The sequence below is a fragment of the Corvus cornix genome, chromosome 10 (genome assembly GCF_000738735.6).
Source record: "Corvus cornix cornix isolate S_Up_H32 chromosome 10, ASM73873v5, whole genome shotgun sequence".
Classification (NCBI taxonomy): domain Eukaryota; kingdom Metazoa; phylum Chordata; class Aves; order Passeriformes; family Corvidae; genus Corvus; species Corvus cornix.
In genome coordinates this window covers 917,444-934,621 of record NC_046340.1, presented here as the reverse complement: position 1 = coordinate 934,621, position 17,178 = coordinate 917,444, and the positions used below count along the sequence as shown (strand labels likewise).

The 17,178-nt window shown below is 42.4% G+C and overlaps 1 protein-coding gene across 16 annotated transcripts in view; it reads right to left on the bottom strand.

Moving 5' to 3' along the window:
• MYO5A (myosin VA) overlaps window positions 1–17,178 on the bottom strand; it is a 98,644-nt gene that overhangs the window by 59,620 nt on the left and 21,846 nt on the right. For all 16 annotated transcript variants that reach the window (XM_039557407.1, XM_019280907.3, XM_019280911.3 and 13 more), the window contains exon 4: window positions 12,044–12,188. In XM_039557407.1, coding sequence (XP_039413341.1) covers window positions 12,044–12,188 — 145 coding nt within the window. The remainder of the gene's footprint in view (window positions 1–12,043; window positions 12,189–17,178) is intronic.

Below are 17,178 nucleotides of genomic sequence, written 5' to 3'. Positions count from 1 at the left end.
GAAATGATAGGCTGAGATTGCTTGCAGTAGCAGAGGATTTGGTTCAGAAATCTTCTATATAAATTCTCTCAGGCCTATACTTTGGGAAGCATGTGAGGGTAACAGCTATTCCTTGATAAATAAAAGAATGAGGATGCACTATGGAGTACTCAGTGATAGTTTAAAGTAGTGGTTCTCTATCACAAAAAATAATGCAGAACCAGATTTCTGCATAGGCTAGTAATTTTAAAAGACAATTTTACTTTATCTACAAAATTTTGTTGACAGGCAATATGTTCATGAGGAAATTCACTGTCAGAGTGCCGAAAATGAAGAGATGCAGTCTTACCTAGTTCCTGCAAGCTTGAGATTACAGCCTACACAGCAGCAGGGCTTCTTCTGCTTTGAATAAATACTGCAAAATTTAACACTGAACATAGCTTCTGCTCAAAGAAGGTTCAGCATTGAGGAAAGCAGTGTGCTGCAAGCTGTCTTGAGATACCTTACATACAGAACAGGGTTTTGCAGATTATCAGTGAAATGACAATGCACAAGAAACCAGCAAGTGGTTTTAAAAACATCACCTTACTCTCAAGAGGTGAAAACACCCTTTGCTGAGGATGTGCATATATCTTAATGCAATGCTTTCAATAGCACTGGCTACTTTAAGTTTTATGTTTCATAAAAACGTACGGTAAATGCTTTCAGAAGAGCTCAGTGGGGAGGAACTGCCACTCTCATGAGGTCACAGCTGCCAGATACACTGGAAGCAAGACAAGACTGTCACCAGGCACCTCCAATTTGTACAGTGCTGCAACAACACTGACTGATCACTGACAGCCATCATTATCCAGGGCAGCTTTTAACTATTTCAGCTGACCAATGCAAAAATTGAGGCAAAAAAAGAAAAATCAGTGCAAGAAATGAAAGTTGCTAATATTAATGGCAGAGTTGTCAATTTTCAAACAATTTTAATTCACGATCACTGCACCCACTTAAGCTGCTTCCCACAAAAACCAAAACAGCTTACTGCATCAAAGCCATGACTTCCACAGCAAACTGTCCAAACAGATCAGGATAATCAAGACATAGACACTGAAAAAATCCTTATAGATATCTTTGTTTACCTTCTTCCTCCATACCAACTGAAAATCCCTCTCTGAAGCAGGAACACTAAAAGTTAAAAACCACTCTATCAATAAGCATTTCAGAGAGAATTAAAGAAGCCCAAAGCTATTTGATTTAATCATCAAAGCACAACACTTTTTTTTGTGCTTTTTTTGCTTCCTATGACTGATATATCAGATGTATCACTTGATCTTGGCTTTCAGACTCATGACTCCACAGCAAATAATGTCAAATAAACATATATAAGCACATCCCCCACAAAAACATCAACTTGGGAAAACAAACAAAAGGAATACAGAATTAGTGACAACAAAAGGAATACAGAAATTATTGACATCAACCTCAATATTCCTATCAATCCATTCATACCCAAGCTACCAGCATCTCTCCCTGGCAAAACTGTATCATTAACAGCTAATTTGAAAAGACTCTGATACGGACTTTGAAATGCTTGCCTGTGATGAACTAATTCAAAGTTGAACTGTCTCCATGTCGTAACACAGACGAGCTTGGCAGAAAAGATCAGAGTGCAATATCCTTAACATGTAATGAAGAAAGCAAATAACAGGGCAATTTGATGAGAAGAACATTAGTACTTACTTTGCCTTTGATCCTAAAAGCTGTATGTCTGTCGACCTTGAGGACACTGCCAAGGTGCTGATGTTTATAAGGAAGGTTCTTGTCAGGGTGGTTTGAAGGCCACCACCTCCAGGACATCTTCCCCCCTCACTGCCTCAGTGCTAAAAGGTTAATTAAATCTCCTGGCTTTTCTTTTTTTTTTTTTCCTTTGTTGTTGTTTTTCCTCCTTGTGGAGTTGCTACTGCTTTATTCTTTTCTTTTGGAATAACAGGTTTAGGTTATGGGTAAGGGCATCAACCCCACTGCATATGACCATTTCATTTTTATTTAACTCAAAACAGCGCAAAACTGCTGCTAAGGGCCTGATCTGGTGTTCCTCAAACATTAACATCTCCCACTGCTTCAATGCAAGCACACCATAGCTAGCTTTTATTTAGTCTAGCAGTGACGTTTGCTCCTCTATCTCACTACCGTTCTGCTGCAGTTCTGTGGGGATAAGACAGACCTGCAAGCCTGGAATTGCTTTACATTTTCAAAACAGTGAATTTTCAATGATCAAAGTACCTGACATAAACTCCCAGGGAAGGAACCTGTGACGCAGGGAACATTTGGGATAGATGCTGCTCTCAGCACACACACGTAACTACCGCGAACATCAGTGTGCATCGTGCCCATCAAAGACAGAAAAGGAGCCTAGTGCTTTGCCATCCTACAGCTGAATTATGGCAGCACGAAACCAACCCAAGAAAATGACTTAAAAACCAATGACATTGCTGAAAGGTCACATAGGAGTCATTCTGAAACGCTGGCAGGTTCGAAATCTTGCTGTACTTTCATGCACTGCAGCTTCCCTGAGAGCCATAAGATTAACTAAGAACCAACAAAAACTTAGTTTAAGCTATGTTTCATGTTTTACACCTTAGAGCAGATCTCCAAACTTCTCCAGGATACACAGCAGCCGACATGATTTAGTGTCTCAAGCAATACAAACAGAACTCTGACATAAGTAAACATCCTATTTTTGCAATCAATCTCTCAGCATCCCCATTGCATATTTGTGACAGCATATGACCAAAATAACCTGCAGTATCTACAGTCAGAACATTCACACATCTTTGTATCTGACAGCATGACTAAAAAAATCTGTTTAATAATGATCCTTTCCCCCCCATGAGGCACTGGTAACAAAGCCAAAATAAATGAAGTTTACACAACGCACCTAAAATAAATCAGTGTGAAAGTGCTAACTATCACTGTAATGGCTTTACTGATGTTGCTAAATAACTTGGAAGTACTGCTGTTACAGGAAACACAGAATCAAAGAACAGAAGAATATGTCAAATACTCCACACATTCCAAACAGCTCATTCAGTCTTGGAATAATTACCCATAGAAAATATTTTGAACTCTTTGGGGGGGTCCAAGCAAAGGGGAACCGGCCGGAGTCACGACACGAACACTGATATGATTTGAGCATGATTTGAGCATCGTGCTTCCTTTATTGCTTCCTTACACCAACTTAAATCTACTTTACAAAGCTTCACACCCTCTTCCCACGGGACAGCCTCTAAGCAGCGGGGGAGCCGACCAGTGTGTAACTTTGCCAAGGGTTCTCAAGGCTGCCTGCTGCCAGGTGTCTTGGCAAGCCTGTCTGCAGCCTGAGGCCCCTTCAGGGATTCTTCCCTAGCAATCCTGGGGTGCCCAGACTGCCCTGGGGTATCACATGCCCCTGTTCCACAAGGAATCCCTCTACAGATCTCCTTCCTTGTGAACCCCAAATTTCATCAGGTATCAATACAATGCCAAGAGCTCTCTGTAGTATTGAAAGTTTTGTGAGCTTCACAGAAAGCAGCTGGATTAACTCATTAAGAAGTTTAGGAAGGGCCTTCCCAGCTGCAGGTGGCCAACCCCAGCAGGCTAAAGGGAGCCCTGTCCCCAAGGGACTGGGATCTTCCAAAGCAGGGAAGAGGATGCACAGCCAATCAATGCAGGCAGAAGAATAAAGCACCAGAAAGACAAAGGCGGGGTACAAGATGAGTAAGGTTTTGCACAACTCATCTGAAGGCTCACTAAATACGTCTGATTTCAATAAACATTGAAATAAATAGTGTTTCCTAAAATTACCACTGATGGTAAACTTGAAATCAAAACATAGCTGTATTTTTTTCCCCAGGACAGTTTTCTCTTTTCAGGACAAAATGTGGTTTTGGAGTGATACAAGGATTTGGCTTTTTTTTTTTTGCAGACTCACCAGCCTGTGCTCTCTTCAAGACCTGCCCTCCCAGTCCCCTGCCACAGTAGGTCCCAGGTTCATTTTCTGGGCAGCTGTGCTCCACTTTTCTGTGATGCTCCCAACTGTTAGCTACTTGTTTTTCTAGAAGACCAAAACTGCTTCTCCACTTATCCTAAAATAAAAGGCAGCTGTAAAACCCACCAGTGCTGGGAGGTTTAACCCAAGTCAATGCAATATATTTAGCTTCACCTTTGCCTAAGGGCAGTGTTGTGTGGCAGCAAACAAGGCTGTGCATGCTCAGCTGCACTCCTTCAGTGCAAAGACCTTTGAAACTCAGCCCAGGGCATGCAGCATCTGCTAGAAGCCATTATAAAGCCTGGCAACTCGACAAACCCAGGATTTGCTTTTCAAACAGAAGTAATTTAACTGTTCAATAAATAAATAAACAAACAAACAAGAATTCATTCAGCAGTTTTCTAATGCTCTTGGAGTGATGGAAAGCAGCAGCAGCGAGCTCTGGGCTGCCTTCCCGGCACCTCTCATATTGAGGGCAGGAGGCAACATCTTGCCCTTCATCAGCCTTCCGAATAAACTATTTTAATCACAAAGTTCTTCAGAGCCTTAAACGAATTCTGTTATCCCCCATTTCTGGATTTGGCTAGTGGCCTCCTTAAAATGGGTAAGTTCCCCTGCTTTGCCCTCTTACTTTCCAAGTGCTTCCAAGCCCACGCTGCACAAGCACGCCCTTACCATTCTCTGCAGCTGCTGAGCCGCTCTCCCTGGGAGGTCACCTTCCTGCAACCAGGCACACCTGAGAAGTGCTCTACCTTCACCCCTACTACCCCTACCCTTCATTTTCCAAGCTTCCCCCTTGCAGTGCTGTGTGAACAGCAGGCACAGCCCCTCTCTCCCTGCGGAGCCGCGTCACCGCGGCGTTCCCAGTGCCGAAGCCTCCAAATTCACTTGTACTGGCACATCCCAAAAGGTGCGGCCTGACACAGATAATTTATTTTTTCCACCCTCAAAGGGCTGGTGTGTGGATTAACAATGTGTCTGTAAAACACCCAAAGTGCTACGCAAGCACCAAGGATGATTATCAGAGACTGAAGTGCTCTGAGCTGCTCTGTAGTGATGTGACGGGAAGGAAAGGAACGAAAAGAAACAAAACGGCGAGGTCCAGGTGCTTCGCCCCAGAAGCAAGCACAGAACAGCAGCCACATTTCTGCGTCTGTTCCACCTTCACACCCTGTATCCATTGGTTTATTCTGACTATCTGGATCTAACGTGCTCTGGCCTGATGCATCCCAGTCTTCACAGATGCCAAACATTAACACTTCAGAGAATTCTTCAGCTGCAACCTCGAGTCACAACAACTGCTCCTTACTAAGCAGTAAATTAATTCTTTATAAAAGCGTTCACTTGTAATAAACATGACACATCAATCCAATAAACCATGTTCTTTAATCTCATTTCTAAATATATTTCCAGTTTAACTTGTTTTTTTTAAGCCTAACAGCATTTCTCACTGACATCTTTAGCTGCTGGAGAAAAGAAGATGCTCTGAGCACAGGGCCATGGCCAGGGCACTCTGGGCTGATCCAGGCATGGCCACAGCACACCACCTCTGCCTTGTCTTCTATACAAGCAGAAATTAAGACACCAGTATTAGAGGAGACAGGCTTTGGTAAGGCTTGTAAAGTGCCTGGAACACATCAAACCTTCAGTGAAAGCAAATGTTGTTATGCAATAGATGTTACCTGGCACAGAGACCCCTTAATGCTGCAGGAAAGGAGGGTGTGAAAAATGCAGCTCATTTGCTCATTTTTGTACACTGAGAGCATTGAACTGCACTATCATTTATGTACTCTATTCTCACATATTTTTTTCTCAAGCTGGTGTCATCAAGTCACCAGACAGAGGACCAGGACTTCTGATTCAGGGGCTCAATGCCCTGCTTTTGCCACCTTGGTGAACTCACCAAAGCTGCCCTCCCAATCCCCATGTCTGCTTCAACTTATAAAAGGCAGTAATGATGCTGATCTCTTCTGGAAAGAGCTCTGGGATCTGCTCATCGAACGTGCAAAACAAAGATGAAATATTATTATTCACAATCTGTCTTCAACAACAGCTTGGTAAAAGCTATTTGCAATACTCTCACAACCAGAAGTTGTACTTTTTTTTTAATTAACAAAATGCACCACTTGCCATTATAACTGCATCCAGGAAACACAGCTCTTGACTGTAAAAATGTCAACAGGTGAAAAGATAATGAATTGTCAGTGACATCTCCCAACACATACAAATGAAGAAAACTGAGGTCAGCAGATACTACAAACACAAGACAGATTGCACTCCAGAGGAGCACAAAGATGAGCCAGCAGCATGCAACTGATTTATCCAGGGATTAGCCAGAGGTCACTCTGGCAACAGTTTAGGAAAGCTCATTGCTTAGCTACCAGCAGGACACCTCACATGAACTCCAGCATCCAGCTACAACCATATCTAACCCTGTTGTTGCCTAAAAACAATCACTGCTTGGACAAGTAGGTCCCTTATGTTATATCAAGTTGATTCCCCCATCTGCCATGTTGTACCTGTAACATCATAAAACATCAGGCTCCAAGTGTGAGAGACTACTCCAAAATCATCTTAGAAAGGACAATTTTCCCCTTGCACTCTAACAATGGAGGCCCAATAAGACCATCTCTTTTCAAGGCAGATATTTAACTCAAGAAGTCCTACATCAAGGCCATAAGTGGAGGAAGGCCACTGTATGTTTGTCCAGCACCCACCACAGCAGGCTCACATTCCAAGCTGGATGCAGATCTGTGACAGGTTGTTAATCATCCCAGTCATGACTTCTGCCAGGCAAAAATACAGTATCCATCTATCAGACACTCAGAAGCAAAGCAGCAGCTGATCAAATGTGCATTTTTATAAGAGGACATCATCTTGGGATGCCTGGGATAACTGGAGACTGTCAGTAAAGATGCTTTCAGAACACCTACTCAACAGTTCACCAAGCTTCCTTTTGAACAAGAAGTGATAGAAAAACATCTTCCTGCAGGTGAAAGCCATCAGACATGCACAGAAAAGCTGACAAAACAGAGAGGCAGCCTGGTTATTAAAGGTAATTTAATGGAAAAGATACACAGTACCACAGAATAAGTCACTATACTTTGTCCAAACAGAAAAAGCAAAACTTTGGAAATTGATGCTTTAAACACTGTTGGTTTCCACGCTGGTATTCATTAAGGTTTATATGGATCTCATCAGTATGCAATTCTGTTTGCAAAGGTTACTCTCAACTTGAGCAAGACAACTTTACTAATTAATCAGAAGGAAATCTCGAAGTTAATTTATTAAATTGAATCTGCTGTATCTGCCATCAACCACAAGTGGGATGGAACAAATCACACCAACAAAGCACTGATAAAAAAATACATTATCTTAATTACTGAAATATACCCTCACTAGGCAGGGGAAAGAATCCTGTGAAGGAGTGATTTTGAAGGTCTTTCCCTAACAGCGTTAAGAAACTGATAATCATAAATCTCATACATTAATGCAATTCTTAACAGTTTCAAGAGTATAATCATCAACATCTTACTGCAAACCATGGGGTTAAAAATGTATTAAATATTCTATTGAATATTACAAAGAAAATGAGCCACACCTGCTGATGGTTATGATTCCTACTGAAGTTGTAATGCTTTCAAAAAATAAAAAATAAAATGTTTGGCAACTGAAGCTTTTCCTCAATTTCATAGTTACCACAGAGGGGTAACTGAAGACTGAACTTGGGTTTTGTTAACAATTTGGAAACACTGACATACAAAAGTGGCATGCATTGCAGCTCAAAGGGTTCAACACATGCAAACACCCACATGCTGACATTGAGGTTTATATTTCTGGGACAAAAATACATTCTTCAATAATAATTTTCTTCCTTCTAAGTCCTTCATCTGCCTTAAACAGTCCCAAACCTGTATATACTCACTCAAATGGAGCAAGCTATCCATGGACAAAACAGTGCCACTGCTGAGGAGAGCCCTGAGAGTGCAGGTCCCAGATCCTCCCAAAAGCACAGCTTGTCAGAGCTGCAGAACCAAACCACTCTGCACAAAAGCCACGCAGACACATCCCCATCCGAATGATCCGGCTCCCTCCCACTGGGACACACTCCTTGGACAAAGGAGGAGATCTGCTCCAAACCCTCACATCTGTGGTCTGGCAGCTCCTACAACCCAGACCAATTCAGTTACTGCTAAGTATGAACCACTCACAGCCCTAAGTCTAACACAATTTAAGTGCAGTTGTAAAACTAGATCATTGCTTATTTTAGGCACAGCAGAGGAAAGGTGTCGGAAACAAAGCTGTCAGTCTGTGCAGAGGAGCAGCAGGAGATGGAGAGAGAAAAGGAAAAAGGTACAATGACACAGATGACAAGGGAGGAAGAGATGGGATGGGAAAGGGGCAAAGAAAAGAAATAATAATCCAAAATGAGATTAGTCTTAAGAGCTGTGCACGTTTTCCTGCACTGAAAAAGACAAGAAGCTACCAAGCAAACAGAAGGCACTTATTGCACTGCTGGCTACAGGTAAAGATGAACCACGCTCCTTTCCACTCACCCTCCCCTGGAAACTGGTGACTGAACTGCTGCTGGCAGAGGAAATCAGGAGGCTCAAACAGGCCCACCACCTCCAGCAGCAGGTATCACATCACCTGGCTGCCACTAGGCAGGAAATGTCACATGCAAAGGTATCTTTATGTGCTGCTTTACACTGCAATTAACCCCAGGCAACTGCTGTATATCATTTCTCATGCACAAGCCAGATGTGAGCTCCATCCCTGTCATTCCAGTGGTCAGCATTTTTGCACTGTGTTTTTTCTGAAAACACAACACAAATATTTAATCACTGGCTTTCCAGATTTCTGCCATGGCGCATTTTCTTTGGCGGAAGAAGGCTACAGACATCACTTAGTTAACCATGCACACAGATGGAGTTTCTCAGCCACAGCAGATGAAGCAATGAAGCTGGAAAGAACAAATTCTAAATCACTAAATTATAAATTAACAAGACGACCTAAGGAGTAAATATTTAGAAGAGCTCACTGGAGCCTTAAGGATAGGAGCATCATGACTAATTATTCCAGTGATCACTTAAACATGGAGTTAGGAAAGATCAAAAACAAGAGAAAAATGAACCTCACCAATTTCACACATAAATGCAGATTAATGCCATATGACTAGCTACCATATGAATATGCAACTCACTTATTAAAGCATTCATACAGCAGTCACAGACAATCTGATTTTCATTTTTAAAAAGCCAGCTGCAGAAATATAAAACTGGACTTCTTTTTCTCTAGCCTCATAATTCAGAAGTAAACGGTGATTTGTTCAGAGTAAAAAAAAAAAAAAAAAAAAAAGTGAAGTTCAAGGGTGTGATTTAGTAACTGTAAGCAGCAATAGAAAACTAAATTCAGTGAGCAAAACCGGTATGCTGTAATACCAGAAAAAGTTCTTAAAAACAACAAGCCAAAAAAAACCCCAACAAATAGAAAAGGAAATAAAAGCTAAAACAATTAAATTATTACTTCAGTGTAGAGAAATTTTTTTCAGTTGCATTGTGTGCCCAGATTTCATTCTGCAACTATGAAAGTACTGTCAGTTAGTCATAAAAGAATAACAAATTGTTTATAACGTAGACACATATAATAATTAATTAAATCATTCAGAAGGTTTATTTAAGCTAATCTCCATAGTTATACAATTTCTCATCATTTGTTTCAAAAAGGAACTCCTACCACATCTTGTTTGTTGTTATTCAGGACAGCAGAATTGCCGGAGGGCGCAGTGAGAGCTGAAGAGCAGGTAATTAACGCAAAAAGGAAAAGCCACAGAGAAAGCTCAAGCCAAAATCTCAGGCCCCCCAAGTCTGCCTGACAGCAAAGAATGCTGATGGTGGCAGACAGACATCTCCATTGCACAGGCTCCAGCTCACAGGCACACAGAACACAGGTGACCCAGCAATCTGACATTTCAGCACCAGTAAGAGGCAAGCCCACTTCAGTGAGGGGTTAGAGTCAGCCAGTGGAGAGAGATCCCTCTCCAACCTCTTACTTCCGCTGGTTGATATTAAGAGCAAAAATTCTGTGAATTAGGATGACAGCCATCACTGACTACAATTTCAGACCACTGTGCCGAGCCTCAGACATAAAATAAATAACTTTTTCTTTTGTACAGCTTTTAGAGGAAGTTGAGAACCAGGTCTGTTTAAAACAGCAGTGATGAAAGAGACATGAAGAAGATGTGACTGTTGTAACACAGTTTTGCCTTTGTATCTCCACACCAGATTATATGTCTATTTTCTGAGCAGAAAGGAAGTAAGGCAAAATATCTTTGCCGTTCAACAGTGTGGTTGTAGAGCTGTCCTGGTTTCAGCTGGAACAGAGGCAATTTTCTTCCTAGTAGCTGGTGCAGGGCTGCATTTTGGAGTGATGAGAAGAACGCTGCCACCACAGCGACGCCTTGGCCGGGGCTGAGCAGCGCTTCCCTGGAGCCAGGGACGTGTGGGATCCTCCTGCTCTGGCAGTGAGCAGGTGCACAAGGAGCTGAGAGGGAGCACAGCCAGGACAGCTGACCCGACCTGGCCAATGGGATTTTCCACACCCAGGAACGTCATGCCCAGTATATAAACTGGGGGCAGCTGGCCACGAGGCGCTGATGGCTGCTTGGGGACCGGCTGGGCATCGGTCAGCGGGTGGTGAGCAACCTTACTGTGCATCACTTCTTCTTCCTGGGTTTTACTCCTCTTTCTCTCTTTCCTTTTCACTGTTATCACTGTTGTTGTTATTATTTTATATTATTTTATTTCAATTATTAACCTGTTCTTATCTCAGCCCATGAGTTTCTCTTCCCCATCCCACTGGGGGAGGGAGGGAGTAAGCAAGTGGCTGTGTTGTACTTAGTTGCTGGCTAGAGTTAAACCAAGACAAGGGTATTTTTGAAACACTGTCTCTTTTGCAATTACTCTAAAGTCATGAAATGCTGCACTGTACTGTTTCCTTTCGAAATTATCTATGACCTGGGTATTGTGGATCACTGTATTCACACATGCACGTGACAAACGTTTTATCCGTTCTAGTTCTCATACAGATTCTTAAATTAACAGATAGCCAATTTCAAACCATGAAGATTTTATAATTTTCAACCCATTCTCCCCTTGCCTCCCCCACTTGCAGCATAGCTTAAGGGCCATCACAATTAATCCAGAAATCTTTCTCTATTTTACTTGTTTAATTTGATCATGAGCTGTATTGCCAACAAGGAAAACTAAACCAATAGCTTGAAGCTGACCAGCCAGGATACCGGGGAGCATCTTGTTAACCAGAGACCACACGGTAGCCCAAAAGATTTTTATTCTAGAAATTAAATATTTCAAAAGCTCCCCTAACTGCAGGCTCTTGGGGCAAAGGGGAAGAAGTTTCTGACAACCACTGCCCTTGGGTGACAAGTTCATTTTGATGCAACATCTAGAGAAATGAGGATTTCCTGCACAGCTGTTACAGTGTCCCTAGAGACTCAGTTTTCAGGCGCTCTTTGCAATCGTCCCTCTGCTCCCTCAATTCCAGTCAACAACAGCCACAGGCAGATTACGTAGCTGGGACATTACTGACACAGCCAGGAGCCTGTAACAGCACTCATAAGCCCAGTGATTTCTCTTGTCAGTATCATATATAAACACGAAACAGCCAAGAACCTGGCACTTTTCTCTTTAATGATCCACCGACAATTGAAAAGCATCTCCTTATTTTGCTAATCAAATTAAAAAAACATAATCATACAAAGCACAGGGCTAATTTTAGACCTAAATACTGACAAGATCTCTGGTAATTCCTGCTAACTGTCAGTGGCCATGATCTCCACAGCATTTATAAAGCTTTACTGTTCACTAACTTGGGCAACTTTTCCCCTTGTGAAATGTACTAAAACACTGGATAAAAGACAGATATTGCAAAATATTTCACAAGCTATAAATTAAAGAGAAGAGCAGCAGCCAGAAACTTTGTTTTATTCCTTTCAGAATAACAATGACTTCAAGACTCTGGTGTACAAACCTGGCCATCTGCTTGTATGCTTCTTCAGCCACTGCAAAGATATGTGGATCCATATCCCCCATATTTTGGCCACTGTAGGCATTGATGATATCTTCGCCATAGATAGGCAGTTGTTCATAAGGATTTATGGCCACTAAAACAATACCTACAAAGGAAATGAAACAAAAGGAATCATTAATAGTTGTTTCAAAATAAAACCAACCAAAAACGGCTTTAACTAATGAATCAACTATTTTTCTAATCTTTCTAAAAATATTAAAGAATAAGGTTCTGATATTACTGACTTCAACAGGTATTTATTCTGAATACAGTTCTGCACACAAAGTGTCACTAGAGTTTGCTTCTACCCTGCTTTGGTGAACACATCAGGGACAACTTTTTACTTTTTCTATCTGCCTTTTCTAAAGCTAGCATGCACAAACCAAAGAGATTCAGAATGTGTCAACTTGAATACTGCCTGATCATGGAGTAGACCAATGAATGTGCACAGTACTTCCCTGTGTTTTATTCTGAATTACCAGTGATACTGTAATTTGTGAAGTGTAACTACTGCATGGTCTCACTGACCGCCAGCTTGGGTACGTGAAATGTGTTAACCCTTCAGCTGTTGTGCAAGAATAACATCTTCAGTTTTTGTAACAAGCAACAGAGTTTAGACACAGTGTAATTTGGATTCCAGGGCATCTCCGCCAGTCAGGCAGGACAATCTCCTGTCAAAGGGATCAAAAAACCCAAACAGTAGACGTATTTCATAGGGCTGACAGAGCAGTACCCAGTCATGTCAGGGAATTAGGCAATTATAGCTCTAGAAGGCATCCTAACACCCTCACCTGATACTTCTGCATGTACTCACACCTCCCATTTTCTAGTTTTTCCATACCAATTAAACACATATCTGTTCTTTTAGCACCACTCATCACTACAGCACTTCTAAACTCCTGCCATCCTTTTACTCTCCCAGCACAGGAGAAGTTAAGTCTTACTCTTTACAAACTTCCTAGTCACAAATAGTGAGACCTCAAATGCTTTTGGGACAATTCTGTTTTTCATGAGAAATGAGGACTGCTCTACCCACATGGATACTCTGACAAAGATTCCTTGTACCTCTCTCTCCTGCAGCATTTTTACAGCAGTTTATTTGCTCCGTGCAGGGGTGGAAACACTGATCACTGCCACGTGAGACCCAGCTGTGACAGGCACACCGTGCCCCCCAACACAGAAAGACCTCCTCACCTGGACAAGGTGATAAAGGGGGGAAAAGAACCCCTCTAATTTTAACTGTGGGCATTTCAAAACCAGGATTTCTTCTTAATATATGTATTTTGGTGCCTAAGTACACGAACGCAGCTGCAGATAGCTGCACAGTGACTACACCAAGCATGCTTGGACAATGCATCCCTGAAGAACCTGCCCCAGAAGCGTTTCCATAGCACTCAGCTTGCTTCTAAATTTACTCAGAAATTCACTCTTACACATACAGACTTCCTCAGTGCCAATCCAGCTCTCTGCTCTGCCCAGATTACAGTGTTGTGATGTCTGTCTAAGAAACGTTCCATGGAAAAGCTGGGAGAAGGCAAATGAAAGCATCTACAGTCTGGCACTACTGCTGGGAGCATCAACCAATTTTTAAACCCTTTCATGCATCTATAGATCAAGCACAGAGCATAGCAAAAACATTAAACAAGAGAATATGTTTTAGGGAGAGATCTGAGAGACCTTGATCTATTTCCTCAAATACATGGCAAGTTTTCTGTCTCGACACGCCCATGTGAGGAGAGTCGGTGTTTTTCCATCAGCCATGACTTCACTGAAATGACTCAGGAGCTCCAGTGAAAAATCTCTATAAACATTTATGCCAAGTTCTAATGCTGTAATGATGAGCCAAAAAATAAGAGTGGGGGTTAGGGACAGGAAGCGACCTCAGTACTACAAGACTCGAGGAATATTTTCCATGTCAATTTTTACATCTGCCCTTAGAAAAAGTAGTAGAAAGTAAAACATGGTGCACCACTGAGCTGAGCCTCTCAGGCTTGCAAGTCTCATCAAAGAGACATTATAAAAATCTGTGTGAGACTTCCGGCAATTCCCTCCTGCTTTTGGCTATGCTGGCAAAAATAAACCCTTAAATTGGGAACAAGCAGCCCCATGACAAGTCTCCAGCATATTAAAACACTTAACTTCAGTAGCAAGCTGTAAAATCTACAAGCAACTACCATCTGGAAATAACCAAAACAAGTGAGTTAGGAATTATTTGCTTTCTGTAGAACTTTAGAATCAGTCTGCCTCCCTGGGCTATAATCCAGATTAATTTACATATAACTTCTCTTTATCTCTGCTAAATCATATTGCTATTTTAAGAAGTATGGCCTTTCCTAAATCAGATTTGTGTGGTTTTGTTCTTACAATTACACTAAATTGAACTCTGGCTACTCTTTGTGCCATTCTTCTGATATATGCCTGAAGTAAGCATATCTAACTCTTTTATCTTGAACGTACTCACCGATCTGTGGCCAAATTGGACATAAACGTAAGTAATTTATTAATTTGAAGTTTGGTCTCCTGCATAGCAGGCAATACTTTTTACTAATCTGAACTAACCAGCCTTCACAGCTGTAGCAGTTTTTCCATGCAAGCATTCAAATTTTCCTTCGTAACTTTTCAACTTCCTTCATTAATTCCTCATTTCATGTTTTCAACAGTAAAGCAAAGTTCTAAATCAGCTCTGAATTGCTGGTGAAAGGCTGACTTGAAATTAAGAAATCAGGAAGTTTTCTGTTTAAAAGTTTGAATTACTTCAGAGTGAAATTTTAAAGCCTTTAATATCCATTTGACTTATTACACTAAGACAGCATGGTTGAATTCCTTTTTAGGGCCCTGGACAACTATCCATCCATGCACTCCTGTTCTAGTTCTACTGTTGAGAACAATGTCACTGTGATTCTCTTGATGGATTGAAGTGGTTTTAGTCTCCTTTGGGCTGCATAAACTGGGTTAGCTCAAACCACCTTCACAGGGTATTTAAACTAACCTGGCTAATGTGAGAGTCAGATTAAGAAGGCAAATGCAGCCCCTCCCTGAGGCTGAGCTCCAAGGCAGTAATCTCTGCAGAGGGGAAGTAACCTGCAGTCAGGATGGGAACTCATGGAGAAAAGGTGGATGTCTGTGGCCAAAGGATCAGGTTTTTAGAGGCTGACATGCCAACTCTATTTTCCTCAGCCTGTACCACAGCACACACCTGCCTACGTCCCAACTGAGTAACTCCACTGCACACCACACTCCTCAGCAGGGCTGAGCCCCGACACCTCCTTCTCTCTGAGCACCAGGAACCCCCACACTGCTGGATCCACACATTTCTGACAAACATACAAGCAGCTCCCAGAACCACTTGGGTCTTGTTTGGAAGCAAACCACCCAACCAAGCTCCACCATCCCAGGCCCTTTGGCAGGCCCATCCATGGAGAGCTGAAGGCCTCCCAACCCCATGAGAAATGATACAACCAGACAAAACCACAGCTACTGCTACACTGGGAATACTTGAAACATGTGGTTTTCATGTTTTCCCAAACACAGCAAAACACAACCAGCAGATAACACATTCCTTTTGAAAGCCTCTTAAATGCTGCTCAACACAGAGCCTGTCTGCCAGCAGCCGGGACACAATCCGGGCAGCCTGTGCAACGGGAGGGGTGTGGTGGTGTTAGGAGACCACGAAACTGAGACTGAAAGCCCCTTACAAGCTCAGGCCATGAGGCTCCAGCTGCACAAAAGCCCTTTCACACAAGAGCTTCGCCATGGGGGCACCTGGGAGAGAAACACAGATCACATCTGTACTGGGAGAACTGAGGTGGTTTCCCAGTGCTGGGACCACACCACGCACCTTCAGCAGGGGCTGCCCAGAGAGGCATCACTGGAGATACTCAAATATTCAGACACTTTGGCTGGTCCAAGCCTTGAGCAACCTGATCTAGTCAGACTTGCTTTCAGTAGGAAGCTTCACTGAAGACTTCCAGAGGTCTCTTCCAACCTAAATTATCCTGTGCTCCGACCGCACGACCGGATGAGATGTGGTATGAATCATCACCCAGTCCCATGGGAGTGAAGTCTGGCCGCAAGCAGGGGGTGGCAAAGTCTGATCCAGTCCCCTGTGGTCTGGTCACTGCTGACAGCAGGACTGGGAACTGACGTGCTCTGCCGAGCATCTACAGGTTAGGAGCAGCCAGAGTGAGCAAAATGTGGCAGGATGTTAATGCCTCAGTCTGCCCATCACAACACGTTTAACACGCTGCTGCCGGATTGGAAAGTTATGCGAAAAGCTAGCAGCGTATTTTGACTAAACACAGATTTAAAAGAAACACACAAACACAGAGAAAAAAAGCCCAGAAGAATCAAATCTAAACTTTAAGCCTAAACTACCTCACAATGTTTATTTTTAAAACAGACCATCCAATTGCAATTTTGCACCTATGATAAAGTGATCATTAAAGTAACTTTCCTCCATTCTGGCCATCTGAAAATACCAAAGACAATTACAAGTCTGGGTAACCTCTGCTGTAAGTTAAAAGTTATTTTTAAAACCAGGATCTATTCTAACTGTGATAAGACAAGCATTGGCTCATGAACTGTTACAAATTCACTTCTATAGTTGCCCTGATTGGAAAACACAAAAAAGAAAATAAACGGATGTCTTCAAAAGAGATGGAGGAGCTCAGTGCAGAGGTAAGCAATCATAGGTTGCCTCCACCTGTAATAAATCCACCAAAGAGGAAGGCCAGCTCCTGCATCTGCAGCATGTGAGCCTCCTCCCACCCACACCAATCTGAGCAAGCCTAAGCAGAACACCAACCAGACAGGAATCCCACTGGGAAGCAAAAATTGCTGAGAACACATTTTCTACACACAGTCAATTGGGGAGCTAGAGCTGACACACAGTGAAGTCAATTTTCTCTGAACCTTGTTACTCTCAAGTCTACTTGATGCACTTAATGACCACAAACACAGGGACTTCCCTAAGAACAGTCCAACATGCCCTATCACTAAATGATTTTAAGCTAAAGGCAGACATATCAACAGACAACTTTCCTCTTGCTGTCCAGGCAGTTCTCTGGAAAGATCATGGTATGAAAAGACAGTACTTG